The sequence below is a fragment of the Eretmochelys imbricata genome, chromosome 5 (genome assembly GCF_965152235.1).
Source record: "Eretmochelys imbricata isolate rEreImb1 chromosome 5, rEreImb1.hap1, whole genome shotgun sequence".
Taxonomy (NCBI): domain Eukaryota; kingdom Metazoa; phylum Chordata; order Testudines; family Cheloniidae; genus Eretmochelys; species Eretmochelys imbricata.
In genome coordinates, this window is record NC_135576.1 from 107,951,875 (window position 1) to 107,968,045 (window position 16,171).

At 38.6% G+C, this 16,171-nt stretch overlaps 1 protein-coding gene across 1 annotated transcript in view; it reads right to left on the reverse strand.

The window, feature by feature from the left end:
* Nucleotides 1-16,171, reverse strand: part of MPDZ (multiple PDZ domain crumbs cell polarity complex component) — a 128,797-nt gene that overhangs the window by 103,183 nt on the left and 9,443 nt on the right. Inside the window, exons 2-6 of the mRNA XM_077817668.1 lie at nt 14,086-14,157; nt 13,255-13,421; nt 3,815-4,042; nt 2,522-2,661; nt 189-402 (exon numbers count right to left, since the gene is read on the reverse strand). Coding sequence (XP_077673794.1) covers nt 189-402; nt 2,522-2,661; nt 3,815-4,042; nt 13,255-13,421; nt 14,086-14,101 — 765 coding nt within the window. The 5' untranslated portion in view covers nt 14,102-14,157. The remainder of the gene's footprint in view (nt 1-188; nt 403-2,521; nt 2,662-3,814; nt 4,043-13,254; nt 13,422-14,085; nt 14,158-16,171) is intronic.

Here is a 16,171-nt window from a genome sequence, read left to right on the forward strand (position 1 = left end):
TGAACAATCCTGAAATGTTTCCAGTATATACAGGAGGAAAGGTACAGCCCAAATGGCCTATTTTGGGAGAAAGAGGTCAGGAGCAGGGGGAAAAAAATACATGGGTTACATAGTACTGGATATTGTAAGCTTATATGCAACCAAAACTGAAAACATATACACAGCCCTTACATTTGGGAGGTACTCACCGGGTTGGAATGGGCAGAGACTGTGCTAGCAGCAGATGGAGATCGAGAAACTACAGGACTGATCAGCTGAGGCAAGGAACCCCTGGCCACAACTAGCTGGACATTATCTTTTGCCTTCTGCAGGATGCTGATAGCCTGTTGATGAGTAACTGTCTGATCAAGGGCTTGTCCATTAATAGCAAGGATTTGATCTGCTTCCTTCAGCCTTCCATCTCTGTCACAAACATATAACCAAAACAAAAAAACACACAAGAAAAAAAAATGTTGCTACAGACATAGTATTTTGACAATTTTCCAGTATTTTTTATCCTGTTTTCTATTTTCCCCACTTCTTAATCTTTCCCTGCAGTTTTGCTACAAGGAGCTATTGTGGCACTCTGGTGATCAGCTCCCTTTGAAGCTAATCCCACTGCCACTCTCTCATGGCTGCTACCCCCTAGCTAGCTCCGTTCTCCCTGCACCCCCATCTGAGACTAAGCATATTAGATCCGAGTTGCTCCCAACCATAGCCTGGGAACTTATGTTTATTCCTGACTTTGAGCTTGCTTAACAGACCAAGTGCTCTACTTTGTTCAGTGTGCAAGTTCTGAATATTCATCAAACCATGTAGTGGAACACACTTTCATCAAGATCTTAGGAAAAAACAATTTTCTTTTCAGCAAGACGGAGAGAATGTATGGTAAAACAGAACCCTTTTAAATGAAACACCTACATAAATTATAAAATAAATCATTTTGTGGCAAATGAAGTACTGATGTACAGTCACACATTGAGCCCTTTCCCAGACCTACTTCAAAAGAATGTGTATGAAATCTACAGATGAGTTACTCTTAACCTTTATTGCTTCAGAAAGATTCAAAGAAGCAAAGGCTCTTTTTCAAAATATATACATGACAATTCTCTGTGAAACACACATGAAGTCGTAATTTTTTTTCTCCATATCACATACTTCTTTGGTTGCCTGGCCTGGAAAAGGGGCCAAAGTACTTAGAAGTGACCAGGAAGAAATGTCCTCTAGCCCTAATCAAGAATATTTTGCTGGGAACTGAAATCCTCTGTAAGATTTATTGCTTCAGGGACTCTCTAATTTACATCACAGTAGTTGAACAGTTCTGTACCCCACTAAAGTGACCCGAGAACTGACATAGCACTAGTTTTGGTTCACAAATCAATAAGAAGTTGATTCAATAAAAACATGTTTCAGCTTAACCCTTTGCATAAGGCAACACAGACCACTTGCATGGAAAAGTAATTTGAAGGTGGGCCTTAAACAGTCTAGAAAAGATTGTTGCGGTGAAGAGCAAACCATATGTTGCTGAATTTAACTCTAGGGCCCGTACACTGCACTCACTTGAATGGCTGCGTTCAGACCAAAAGCAGTTTAAATACTAACCTGTTGCCCAGAGAGGTGAGCAGGGAGATCCCATGCTGCATATAACAGAGAGGATATCCACAGGGACTTCCCATGGCCACAGAGAGGTAAACTTAGGCAGGGGCATAGCCAGTGGCTTCATGCATTGCAAATCCACTGGGTAACAAACAATCTGGGCATTGGAGGGGGAGAGTACAGTGGACCAACTCTCCTACACCTCCTAATAGTCTCTAGGAGTACGGGCTTTCCTATGTAGCTCCTAAGCCCAAAAGTTCTTTGTTCAAGCCTAGCTTGTGAGACCAAGATTAAGGTATAAAGGATATTTTCACAAACAATAATTATTGGTGAGTTCCAGGTAACATTGTCTGGCTATATTTGGTTAATTCCATCCACTTTTTTTTGAAAAGTGTACGCATATTAGGTTAAGCACTGTTTGTAATGACATTCTGATCCCCTTACTGCTGCTCTACAGTACCTTACTCTGCAAGCAGCAACGGTAACTCCAGTGGGGATACTCCTACAGTACATTACTATTTCAAGTAAAGAATCTTGGTCAAAAACAATTGCCTCAAACATACATCTTTGAAACTATTTTTTAAGAATTGAGGGGACTATTCTATCTTTAAAGGTATAGAATATTCCCCAGCAATACAAACAGGTGTTGTACCAGGGTACTGAGATCAGAATCAACTCCTTCATCTGGTAGAATAAATTTTAAAAATACTACATAAGTGATCATATATAGCTCTAATCCAATGCAATAATATGATACTATGATTACATTTATGATTGAAAATTTATTAATGTAAATCTTAAATCTCAATTTAAAAGCAGACTTTAAAGGTCTTGGGCCTAAGAGTAAAAGAGAATGTGTGGTGGTACTGTGAATGACAAAGCACAAACAAGGACACCAATGACTAAGTTACATTATGATGTCATTATTCAGAACCAATGATCTCACCTATATGCCACGCTTCCTTCTTGGATCTCCTGCACAAATATTCCCAGTTCCCCTCTGTTTTCACTCTTCAATCCCACAACACTAAAGCCCAGCCCACCACTTGGAGGTTTAACCAGCTCTAAGGTCTCAACAAGGCGACCCTGTTCAAGCAAAATAAACAAAAAGGTAGAAATGTTAAATATACTCAAAAGCAGCATTGATGAACCATTTTAACAAACTCTTACAACCAGAGTAGACTTCGCTCAAGTCAATAAATTAATAACTTATTGGAACATATAGCAAAACCATGGAATGCTGCATCCAGTTCTTATATCTCTGGGCCAGACAAAAGTTAATAGAAGGATTTCAGAGAAGAGCAACAAAGTTGTTATAGCCTGGAAGAAAAGGCTGAAAAGAGCTAGATACATATAGGTTGGCTGAGTGGTGACTAAAGGGAAACCTTAAATGTCTATAAATACTTGAAGGAGGAAGAGCAATTACAGAGTATAAGTAGGTATAATGGAATGAAATTCAAAAAGAGAACATTTAGGCCATCAGGAGAAGCTTCCTGACAGTATTGTCCATTAGACTGGGAAAAACTCTCCCAAGCGAAGTGATGGAAAACCTCTCCCCTGAGTCTCTTAAAAATAAACTGGAAATGCACTGAAAGAACTTCTTGGCCAAATTTTAACCTAACGTCCCTTTATACAACCTGATTGAAGTCAATGGAGTTGTAAGTCAAGGCAGACTTTGGCCCACTATAATGGCAGAGAGATGGACTAGATGGCTTAATAGGTCTTTTTCACATCTAATTCCTGATTTTATTATATACTTTATTAATCCTGTAATACCCCGTAACAGCAAAATTCCACTGTGAGAGCCACACAATTGATACAGACTCTGATAATCCACACTCTTTCATATATGGAATGGCAGTTCTTCACATATGGTGAAAGAAGAATACCGGAGTGCAGATCTGCTGTGAAAATATTGCTCCATTAAGAGAAGTGTAGTTAACCATGCGGTAAATAATAAATAGCATAGTATCAATGCTATTTCGTTGAGAATATTTCCACGTTTATTCTAAAATTCCAAGTGCTTCTCAAATAAAAAGGCTAGAAATATTTTGTTTCACATCAAAACAGTTTAAATGGGGAGGGGCTGTTTGCTTTTAAATACTGTAATTCATTTCTCTTTAAGTAGAAGCATAAAAATGAAAATATTTTGAATTCATTCAACAATAACGTTGTGGTTACCATAAGTTATCAAATACGTCAATGGAAAATTTAACTATTTGCAGGCATGTTGTCTTACCTGTGACATATTTCTGATTAGTTGCTCCAACTCATCACTGGAGCTGGAGGATTTCCCATTAATCTGAGGAGTAACAGATCTCACAGATGCTTCTAGCACATTAGCAGGGCTGCCATTCTGCTGAGCCAATAAATAGGATTCGTTATGTGGCAAGGAATCCACACTAGCACCATGATAGGGAAGCTGTGGGAACTTGCCAGCCGAATGTATGGATGGTGCGACATTTACCTGAAGATGATTCACAACATTATAGAATTTTAGTCTTACAGTTTGGCAAAAAAATAATTATGGATAAACCGCATCATGATTAATAGATCTTCTTGCCACGACAAAAAGAACACAAAAATGATCTTAGATTTTTTTTAAATGACACACTTTTTCCTCATACAGACAATATGTTCATTGATATCAAGTTGTGAACCATAAAAATATATAAGTAAAAAATCATGGAAACAGTTTGAAAGCATCATCTGTATCCTATATTAAAAGTATTTGTTCTTTTTAGTGTAAACAGCCAGAACTGTTCTAGCACTGTGGTAATTCAGGACAAATTTGAACAGAGCTGTTGTCACCATACCAGAGAGTCTTTTAAAACCAACTTAACCCTCTTAAATAAAATCTGGATTTATCTTGGGAAGAGAAACCTCACCAATGATGACGCAATTAGAGGTCTCACTGAGAGTTCATGGGTCTGGTCTTTTGTGTCACCATATACTAAGACTGTCACGCTCTATTAACCTCTCAGTCAGTTCAAGGGTTTAATTTAAAACTAATGGATGATGTGTCTAAATCCCCTAGACTACTTTGCAAATATTTCAACTCTAGTTTATACCTTTACTATTTGCCCTGAGAAAAGGGCTTGTACATCGTGCTGCCCCTACAGCTGACTAGAGAATAAACTGACTCAGAGGATCACAATCCTTGCCCTGCTTGCCCTTGGCCAGAAGCAGATTACTTTTTTTTTTTTTAATGTACAAGTAGAGCTATGCTGACTAGCACTTTGAAGGCAGGGAGTCAAGACTCTGTCTGTTCCCCACTCTTGCCTGTCCACTCACAGAAGCTCTGGAACACCTGCTCTCCCTCCTGCACTGTGACTAGTAATTATGGACTTATTTTGCTGTTTACAACAGCAAACACTGTACCAAAACGCTTGCACCATGTCCTATAATGCCAAAGGAAAAATTAGGTAAAATAATAGATTGTAGTTTTCCTTCTTTATCTTTAAAGTTGTCATCATAGTTTCAAATATCAATAAAAAATCTAAACATTCCTGATTTTTTTAAATCATTTTCTTAACTCTAATAGTATTATATCAACTCCAATATCACTGCCCTAACTACTGTACTTACACTGGGTAATGAAATTAATTAAATCATCTTGCTATTATTTCTGCCATTCTATAATCACTATTTTGTTCCATCACTTATCTCCTTCTTCAGCTTTAAACTTTCACACTACCTGCAAGTGCCACTCTAGTAAACATCCTCTAACGTATCCAAATGCAGCAGAAGAGTATTTCATTCTATTCATTCTCATTTCAAAGAAAATGTAGACTGAACACACTCTCAGACTGTGAAGTAGTATCCTAAGGTTAATGGTGCAAGTCTCTTTGCTTGAGTTATTTAGAATTGGACAGGGCTGGACAGAGCACTTAAAAATACACTGTAGGACACAATCCTGCATTGACAGGAAGATGGACAAGAATACCTGATAGACATTAAGGCTGAAAATTGCCTATGATTCTATGACTCTTCTTTCTGTCACAAAATGCTAACTCTGTTCATATTTTATTATCTCTATTAATAATTAATCATCTGATTCTTTTCTACTCCTCAGAACAGGGGCTGAGCCAGAAGGTCTCTGAGTGCTTTTGGAGCAGAGGTTCTGCTACACCCTGTTACAATCTCTAATTCAGACATCTGATTGCACCCTCAAGTCAGAAATTTAACCTTCTAAAGGGCCCATAATTATGTGCGGAATACTATGTCCAAAATTATTTACACCCACAAAACTGGAGGCCAGGATTTGAAAATCTGGTCCTTGGAATCTAAATTCTTGGAATCTATCTGACCCTTGGAATCTAAATTCAAAACCCAATCCTTGCTTGCTGCCAAATATAGTATAATGATATGAAGGGATGACCTACTCCCTATTGTGCAGCTAACATAATCCAATCAAGTGACATAACTTGACAGTTTGAAGGTTAGTAAACATTTTATTTGCTCTATATCCCTCTCTGTACGCTCCATCTTCAAATGTCAATAACAGTCATGTTTCTTATCATAACACATTTTAAAGGGCCTGATTCTCATTTACAATAAGGACATTTTACACACTCCTAATCATGTAAAGCACCCTTAAAGCAGGTGTGATAATTCACTCCCACATTACAGTCCCTTTACACTCCCAGAGCAGTGTGAAGTGGCCTGAGTGTAAATGAGAATCATACCCAAAAAGTTTTAGATGTGTAACCTGAGGTCACAACACATGGACCTAAAGCTGCAAACCCCAACAGGCACCTTGCACAACTGTTTTTAGAAGTGTGTGTTATAATTGTTTTACCTATGAAAATAATCGAATAGAAGTGTATGCAATATTTTATCCTTAGACTTATACTTGGGGGCCATTATTCTTCATTTAATACCAGAATGCCAAGGTGTCTCTTACACTACGCATGGTTGGCAGGAACCCTCCCTTCCAGGAGAGATTTTACCCTGAGCATATAGAGTGGGGGAAATGCTGTCTTAGTGCCCGCATTTTCCCCTTTCCCTGATACTCCACGGAAGCCTCACCACTCTGTGTGGTTCTCAAGCCACCCCCTTTGATGGGATGTGTAAAATCGCCCTCCAAGACAAAGTCAGAAAAGCACAGAAAGTCTGAAAATAACGCTGATGAAGAGACAAATTTTGGACCACCTGAACAAAGCTAAATAGAGATGCCTTACATAGAAGATCATCCTACAGGTGAGGAAGAATACTATCCTGCCTTCCTAACATATAGAGCTGGCTGCAGCCACACAACTATGCTCCTCTACCATTATCCCTGACCAGCACATCCCCATAGTCGTAGACTCACTGGCCTCATCCCTGCCCTCTCACCATGCTCTTTAGGAACAGCTGCCATTGAAAAGTGCTCTCAATCTCACGTGGGGCATGGATTGCCTCTGAACAGCCTCTCTGCAGCCTGTCTCCCCACAAAGAGTGACAGTAATGCCTGTCCTGCATCTAGAACTTTCCATATCGGCAGATAGAAGAGCTAGATGTACCAACATCCCAACTGGAGTGAACCACAGTGACTCCCTGGGTCTGACCTTTTTAGGAACAGCAGCTCGTCTACATCATCAAGGTATTGTTTCTCCTCCCTGTTATAGAATAAATCACTAACTTTCCTGGGAGAGCAAGGAGCTCGGTAAAAAAAAAAAATCCCTTAGTGTGTCCAAAAATGAAAAGCACAGGGTGAGAAAAGCTTCTCCTATGTATGAATTTATAGGAGGACTACTGACATGCCCCTTGGATACACTATAAAAAAAGACTAAAATCATAGATGCTCTTAAAACTACACTCACAAGAAGACTTCTTTTCTTAAAATAATCTTTCAGCAAAACACTGACTATAGCACAGCTATGATGCATTATTGAATACTAGCTCTTCTAATGTAATTGATGGTGGCACTCCACTTTAGTGATCTTTATCTTTAAAGCTAATTGAAGAAATTGAGTTGAATGGTCAATGGGGATTAGCTTAATGTGAGAGGACTATGTCAAATTGCTTCTGACTCCTGATCGCAACTTGGGGAAAAAAATGTTGAAAAAGTAAAGTTTTTCACACATATTCAGAACTTAATCTCTCTCTCTCTGTCACACACACACACACTTAATGTTTTGTTTTGTTTTTAAGTATTGATACTATGCAAAGCCATCTTGCTATATGGTACCTGTCCCTTGGCATATGCCATGAGTTCTTCCCCTGAAGGATGTTAACACCCAGGGGAACTGAAAACAAGGAAGGTCATGACCATACTCCCTTTCTTTATGGCTAAATAGGAAGGGGTTCCTGATTTGTTTGTTTGTTTTCTTTTGGTAAGGATTACAGTATAGAAAAGGTTGAGAACCACTGGTGAACACAACTCTCAATCACACAGATAGAGGTCATTCCCGGGGGCCATTAAACCACAAATGCAAGTCCTACAAAAATGATGCTTTTGGGTTATAAGAAATATTTTTCACAACATATAAATTGCACTGCTTGGCAGTAATAAAACCATTATTATGCCGTTATAAAGTAGCTTTATAGCCCTGTGATTATGTAAGTACTGTAAGAAGGAACATTACTTTGTTCTATAATTTGGCTTATGCTAATTTGCCTTGATTGGCTTTCCTTTACTGTATGTAACATCTGCAATATTGACATAATTTGGCATTAGACAAAAAGAAAATTCACTGATACTACACAGTTTGTTAAAACTTATGTTACAGTTGCATAGACAGACTCTCAATGCAATCAAATACTACTTTCATTTGGTTGTTCAAAATGTTTTTAATAAAAAAAATCCTATTCCAGTCATATCCTTAGTACATCAGCATTTAAAGAAACATACTGGTAATCAAAATTTTTAGGTCTAACAAAATTAGTTTGTTTAAAACTTAAGTGTTTGTGTGTGTCAGACTGAGCAGGTGTCACTATTTCCCAAGACCACACAGACCTCAATACAGTATTTAATCTGATATTTGTTTCTCCTAAAATAATCAAGCATATTATGCATGCATAATCATAAAGGGTCCAATCATCCTGAAAAACCTGAAATGAGAGGCTAACTCTGCAAAGTTCCCTTTGTAATGTTTTCTCTTCATTTTTTTCTGTAGGGGGTACAGAGCACTCGAAAAAAGAAAAAAGGGAAAAAAAAAAAGACCTTAGGACTGGCCCCAAACCCCAACACCGCCCACCCGAGCTCCTTAAAAATGAGCATGTTGTTCAATGGAGGTTAGCAGCATTACCTACATAGCAGCCGTAATCTTCAGTGCCAGCTCTGTATCCCTGGAATCCTGTCCCCCACCCCCACGATCCCCGGCAGCACAGTTCCAAAAGAGCCATGCTGATTGCCCTTGCCACTCATACCTCACTGAATCACATGGAGAGTTTTTAGGTCAGAGTAAATTTAGTTTTATGAGCATGTGAAAGATTCCAGGACCAACAGTCACTACTGCAGTAGAAAGACAACAAAACAGTAACTGCGAGTGCTTTTTGTGTGTAATGCTTTGCAGGAATTTCACTTGTTCATCACATCACCTTTCACAGGCAAAAAAATTTTTGTTTCCCGGTGCCAATGTTTAATTTCTTTGCTGTATAGCCTTTACAGCACTGAGCACCTGACTACTGTGGGCAAGCTAGCATATGTCTGCTTTGCAGGGGTTATTTTTCCATTCCTGAATCATATGTAAAATGGTCATAGTTCCAAGGGAGAAAAATCTGAGGAATGCAGTCCAGCCAAGGAAGGGATTTTTCTCATTAGCAGTGCCTTGAGCTCTTAAGATGGAGGGAGGAGAGGAAGCACAGAGTGAAAGACAGAAAGGAGAAGGGAGGATTGCCATTGCTGGGTGATTAATATGTTTAGAATATTTTTACATGGTGAAAAATTAAATCAAATTATTTAAAATTTGAGAAGTTCAACAAACCACAAGGCAGAATTTCTATTTGTCTTTTCTGTCGCTCCCTTATCTTCAAACACCGAGCTTGCTCTGTAGCATCAGAAAGAAAACATTCAGTAAAGAGAGAGGCTGCTGGGGGGAGATGGAAAGAGCATCCTGGTTGCTTTAGTACACTTATATGCAAATGAGTGCTGAAGGCATAATGCTACTAGGAACTGAACTGAATCCATGCTTTTTCTTAGTGGGAGAAAGTATTTTTCCTATTCCATCTCCTAACTCTGCATTGTAAGAATCTCAAAATAACCTATAAAAATTGTTTATTTTAATTAAAGTATTTATAGGGCATCTAAGCAATATACTAAAAGGCAGTGCACAACATCAACACCAAAATAAACAAATCAGCAGACCAAAACCAAATGGTCTAGAACAAATTCAAACCCTACAGGTCTCAGGTAAGCCCACCTCTCCTGATGAAAGGGATCAATTCTCAATTAACACAAATAAGAAGGATGGAAAGGTGACAGCAAGCATAAAAACCTCAAGAGAACAGAGGAAATACAAGGGAATGAAAACACAGAGTGGCTCTCTGTGAACTAAAATAGGGAGTCTAATTTTCTGGACCCCAAAGAGGTGGCAATGACCTCTTAAGTACAGTGCAAGTGATATTTGTATGTTAGGACTATGTGTTTACCTGATCTCCTGGAGGCTTACTAGCAAATTTTAAATATTTATCAAAAGATACATTTAAGAATTAAGCTTCTCACATAATCACCTCCATCCCTTCCCCACACAGCCCCTATGCATGGTACAGCCCCTCCTGAGTTCAGGGAGGTAGCCACAGCAGGGGCCTCTTGCAAGACTTTCTGAAAGACCCACTTCTGCAGTGTTGTTTAAAGTGAATCAATGGACTTTTATATTAAATTACCATCATTTTTCTCCTTCCCCTAACTTCAGTCTGCATGTCTCTCTCATCTTATCTTCTCTTGACTATTCAACAAGCACCTAGTACATGACAGTCAATCACTTAAATAATCCTCAGACAACATTAAGTAGTGGACAGGTTAATGCACCTGCTCTTCTGCTTTCAGACCCTAGAGACCACTGCTCAAATCTCTGTTCAGTTTCAAGGGAAAATAAATTTGACATATTCATCTTAATACCTACTGTGCACAAAACCATCATACAACTTCATTCCTCAACAGGAGCCCGGAGCTTGAACAACAAAAGTATGCTGCATTTCTTTCCTGACTCTGGTACAGGGGTGGGCAAACTTTTTGGCCTGAGGGCCACATCTGGGTATGGAAATGGTATGGTGGGCCATGAATGCTCATGGTTCCTGGCCAATGGGAGCTGCGCATGTGGAACTTGGGGCAGGGGCAGCGTGCGGAGTTCCCTGGCTGCCCCTATGCACAGGAGCAGGCGGGAGGACATGCTGCTGCTTCTGGGAGCCGTGCACGCATGGAGCAGGTCAAGCCCCGGACCCCATTCCCCGTCGGCAGCTCGAGGGCCAGGTTAAAATATCTGAGGGGCCGGATGCGGCCCCTGAGCCATAGTTTGCCCACCCCTGCTCTAGTACACCCCTTGTCTTCCTTGTCAGTTACACTAGAAAGTAACTTTAGTCAATCTTTTCAAGAGCACAACATTTACACAGCACACACAAAGAAAGTAAGATTGGACAAAACTGAAACCTAGGAAATTCCTTGGGAATTTCATTTTGATTTTCTTTAATTGAGCTTCCTGTTTTTCTTTCTTTTTTAAAAATAATTGTCAATTGTATTGTTTGAAAACATTTAAATAAGAAAAAATAGCAACCTCAGATAGAATGCTCTTTACAGAGACAGAGAGAGATGCATTTTTAAAAACAGATCCATGCACAGTTGCACACCTATATTTGCAAATGCTATTGCTCATGCTGGTGCATGCAGATTAGGTAAATTCACATGCAGATAGCTCACTGGACACCCAAACTGTATTAAAATCACCCAATTTGCAAGCACCATCACAGTAGCAGACGTCTGAATATAGCTGTGCAATTGCATATGTATGTCCTCAGATAAACCTTTCACTTTTAAAAAATTGTCTCCCTCAAAGACGGTGTTTGTGTTCCAGATTTGATAAAGACTCCATTCACCTAAATTAGTAAAATCATTTAAATAGAGAAAAATCCCATTTATCTCCCCACCCGACACATAGTAATACAAATTCCATTCACTTTTCAGCAAATTCCTGATAACAGTTTCTGGCGCACCTTTATTTCAGATGGCGTGCTCCTACAGACATCAACCACATAACTCATTCTGTACCTTTTTTAAAGTCAGCATTAAATTTTCATTCACTAATTGTGCATTATGTTCACCTCAGAATTTCAACAGACTGTTTTTTGGTAAGATTTTATTATTATTGCTGTAATGCTCTCAGGCAACTAGTTCCTCCATATCAAATACACAAAGAGTGAAACTTACAATAAAATAGTGTTGTAAATACTTTACAAAAGTATTTGTTTCCCATGTGAAATAGCATCAAGATTAAATCCAAGAACTACAGGAAACCAAGGGCCAGATTATGCCCGGCTGCTGCACAGCTGTATGAGGGATCAGGAATCTTTTACCAGTTTCACTCCCCAAGCAAGGACCAGTCACAGCTGCAGTCCCATATGCTTCAGAATACAGGGACTGCTTCCTCCTACTGCCCCTGGAGCACGGGCTAACCTGAAGGGAATTGTGGAATTTCTGCATCCAATAGCCACAGCTATGCCCCTCTCACACAGGTCAGTGGAACAGCTGGATGCTGAGGCAGATGCACAATCTGGTCCTAAATGTTATTCATTAAATTAATTTTTACTCAAGCTCTCTCTCAAGACAAAAAAAAAAAATCTAACCCAGCCAATATAACAGAAATGTCTGCTTTCTTACTCATGCTGATAAAGTGCTGAAAATGTAATGTCATATTTTGTGCCTTTATGTTGCCTACTTACTATTTGTTATTTCCGTATAAGTAAATGGCTCCATTGTGCTTGTGGATCTCAACCTTCCATGAGAAGTAATGGCCACTCCAGTCAGTCTTTCTATACCACCAAAGGCCATACCTCCATTAGGGAAAAGATGCAGTGTAGCACAAAAGGATCATGGTCACAGATCTTTAGAACTAAGCTCTTCCTTTCCATGTGTTTGTAACAAAAGGGAAGCAGGATCTGGCCCAAAACGATCATTCAATGTGAAGGCAAAATAGGAGTGACTGTCCATCCTCAGATTTGATTTCTATATGCAAACCCATGTCTAAACAATATGGTATTCTTCCCTACAAGTATGATAAATCACACGAAGAGTGCATGCCAACTGATGGATATAAACCCCTAGATTCTCATCTGATGTAAATTGGGGTAGTTCCATGGAAGTAAATAGTGCTATTGCAGCGAACCATCTGTCCCTATTGTTATAGTAATTTATCATGACTGTATCCTTTTCCTTCTTTTTTGAGTGGTGGTAGAAGTCAGCCTTCCGACAACTTTCCACATGTTGTCATCATTTTCCTACAGTACACAGCAATAAGCTACAGGCAAACAGCTAGAAAAAACTATACATATACATGAGCTTCAGGACTTGAGCCAAAGTCTACTGAAGTCAGTGGGAGTCTTTCCATTGATTTTAATGGGCTTTGGATCAGCCCTTCAGTTTTAGTTATTTAATGTTACTGTTCAACACGCGTTTTGTTAATTTATCACACATAGCAATCAGATAAACATAAGCTTTTACTACATTTTATCTTTTCTCTTCTCCCCAAGATACTACATTCCTACCTGATCTCTCAACTGGTGGACAGACGTCTGAAGGTTCAGGATCTGGTTGAAGAGAGGGCTCTGAAGCACTGATTTTAGCAAGCTCAACTTCTCCTCATTTGCTAAGTCACCTCGTTCCCGCAGTTTCACCTGCAGGCGCTCCACTGCCCGCAGGGCCCGATGTGTATCTGCAGTGATATTCATTACCAGTCAGCAGTAGCTTACAAAAGCTCACATGCAGCTAGCAAAGGCTATATAAACAACATCCCTTTCCTACCAGCTAAAATTAGAGATGGGTGATATTTTACAAACTTTAACATTAAGTGAAAAATATTGAACATTAAAACAATTTAAAAAAGACCAATTCTGCCCTCAATTATGTGGGTGCAATTCCCATGGACATCAATGGAAGGGCAGAAGCCAATAGTAGTGGCAGAATCAAGTCCTATACATGAAAAATTGTTCATGTAAACTCAGGTGCAGGAATCGCAGCTAGTGAGCTTTCAATCGACTGTTGTAACACAAACACCAATAAATACAGATATTGTGGTTTGTTTGTTTTTAATTTTCACAAAAGATTTACACAATTTTCCATCTAGCTCTATTATTAAATATGAAAAAATAAAACTGAAAACAGACAATAACAGATAGCTCATCAGGAATAACGTACATAACCTAGAAAATGATGTGCACTTCAAAATGCATGCATGAACACAAGAATCCAAACACATCCCACATTTCTAGGTACAGTAGCTATGTTTGTCACAATGTAGCTCAATTATCTTATACAGTAATGTCTTAAGTTCACATCTTTCGTATAAACCTAGTTTGGCCACAAACATAAAACCTCACCTATTGCTTCCAGCATGTTTTCCACTGCTCAGTTTCTATCCCAAAATTGGAAATGGCAGCTAATATACTTCCCTAAAAATAACAGAAGTAGAAAAGAAAGTGATCACGTTAAGAGAATTTTAAGAATCAAATCTTAAAACACTGAAGTTCTTGAAAAACAATCAACACAACCACTCTTTCAACAATTAAAATAAGCTAGCAGCTGATTATATTCTGAAAGTCACTTTTGAACCTGAAAACTAAGAATGGAAACTAGTTTTTAGGTTTCAGAGTAACAGCCGTGTTAGTCTGTATTCGCAAAAAGAAAAGGAGTACTTGTGGCACCTTAGTTTTTTTAGGAGCATTCATAATGCTTCTAAATTTCCAAAACAATGGTGTTTTTGCCTACTGATGTGCAAGGTGTAGTCTACTATTTTAACCAGACGTTGTAAAGTTAGTTTCCAAGTTTCAGAGTAGTTTCCGAATGAGTTTCCAAGTGACACTGTACAAAACTTGATGGCTTCGTTTGCTTGAGCACGTGACATACTTCTTGCAATATCAATTTCCTCATGTTACATGCACAATTTATGTTTTGAGGTTTTGAGTTCCAACTGTCAGAATCCATGGTTTTGCATCAAAACAAAGCAAAACTATGAATTTCAAAGGAATATATGCAATAAGTATCTTTATTTATTATTTATACAGCATCAAAAATCTGATAGCACTTCATAGTCAAGAGGTTACAATCTAAACTGACAATGTACAAACAAAGGATGGAAGATAGGATAGAACAAAAAAACCAAAGGGATGGAAAGGTAAAGACTAGGATGTATCTTGTTAGTTCCATGATTGTTGTGTGCTTATACTGAATACATGCTGGTGTGAACGTCTTTATCAGCACAAGTTTGAGATGTCTCAATTACTCATGAGTAGTGAAGCTACATGTAAGCTATGCATGTCATCCAAAATTACTTCCATTAAAACCTTTATCCAACATTATACCAGCACGTCTTTTGTATGTGTGATATAATTACAGACTATTTTACAAGCGTTTTAGGAAGATTTAAAAATTATTATTGGGTCTATTTTTTTTTTAAATCCATCCACCTGAAAAGTCAGGAGCTTCACTTACCATGAAGCCAACTGTACAAGATCTCAGAAGGAGCCACAGAAAATTCATAAAATTACCTTACATAGATTTTTTTAAAAAATAGAAAAGCTATGTTTAAAATGTAATACCTTGCAGCCCTGCAGGACTAGAATAGGATAATTCCCATCTCAAGCTCTACAGTACCAAGAGACATTGGATTTTAAATCCATCACTGGTCCAGGATTGAATTTTGCCATCTTGACTCTCAGACAGATGCAATTTTATTTGCAGCAGAGATTTGGGTGGAGAGGTGGGAGGAATTCCATATGTGGAGGAAACATTTTTTCGATATTTTCATTTAATTATGATGCGTTTCTGAAGTTGCTCAAAAGTCTGGAGCATTTGGGTGCTGGGAAGGTGGATTAGTGGGCAGAGTGCGGGCAAGTACATGATAAAATGTATCTATCACATGGATATTACCTCCGTATCTGTAACAATATTATGTTCCTATGTGATATATATGCAATATATTGTATCTTAACTTAAATCTGGTTAACACATCAATGTGTAAAGAACCGTGGTCTATAGGTGTTTAGAAGAAGAGTATTGTCAAGGAGACCAGAGAGGTAGGAGACATGGTGAACCTAGTCATTTAAGAATTCTATGTGGTGGGGCACAGATGAAGGCATGGGGGCAGGAACAGGAGAACAACCCCACAGGGCAATTAATTATGCAGTTTGGAAAGAATAAGAATGTAAGGGGAATCCCTCCCTACATAGAAACCGAGTAAAGGTCTACCTGCCCAGATTCATTTGAACAAGTCATGAACAATGGAAAGTGGCTGATAAACTTGGACTGTGTTTTGAGTTAGTAGAGAAACCCAAAATCTAGTGGGTTTAAATACAGTTTAAGTGTAAACATCTCTTTAGTTCCAACAAGACTTAACATTTCACACCATTTTATTTTTGGATGCTTTCAATGATTCACAGTTAGTAGAATTGTCTTTTTCATGACAAT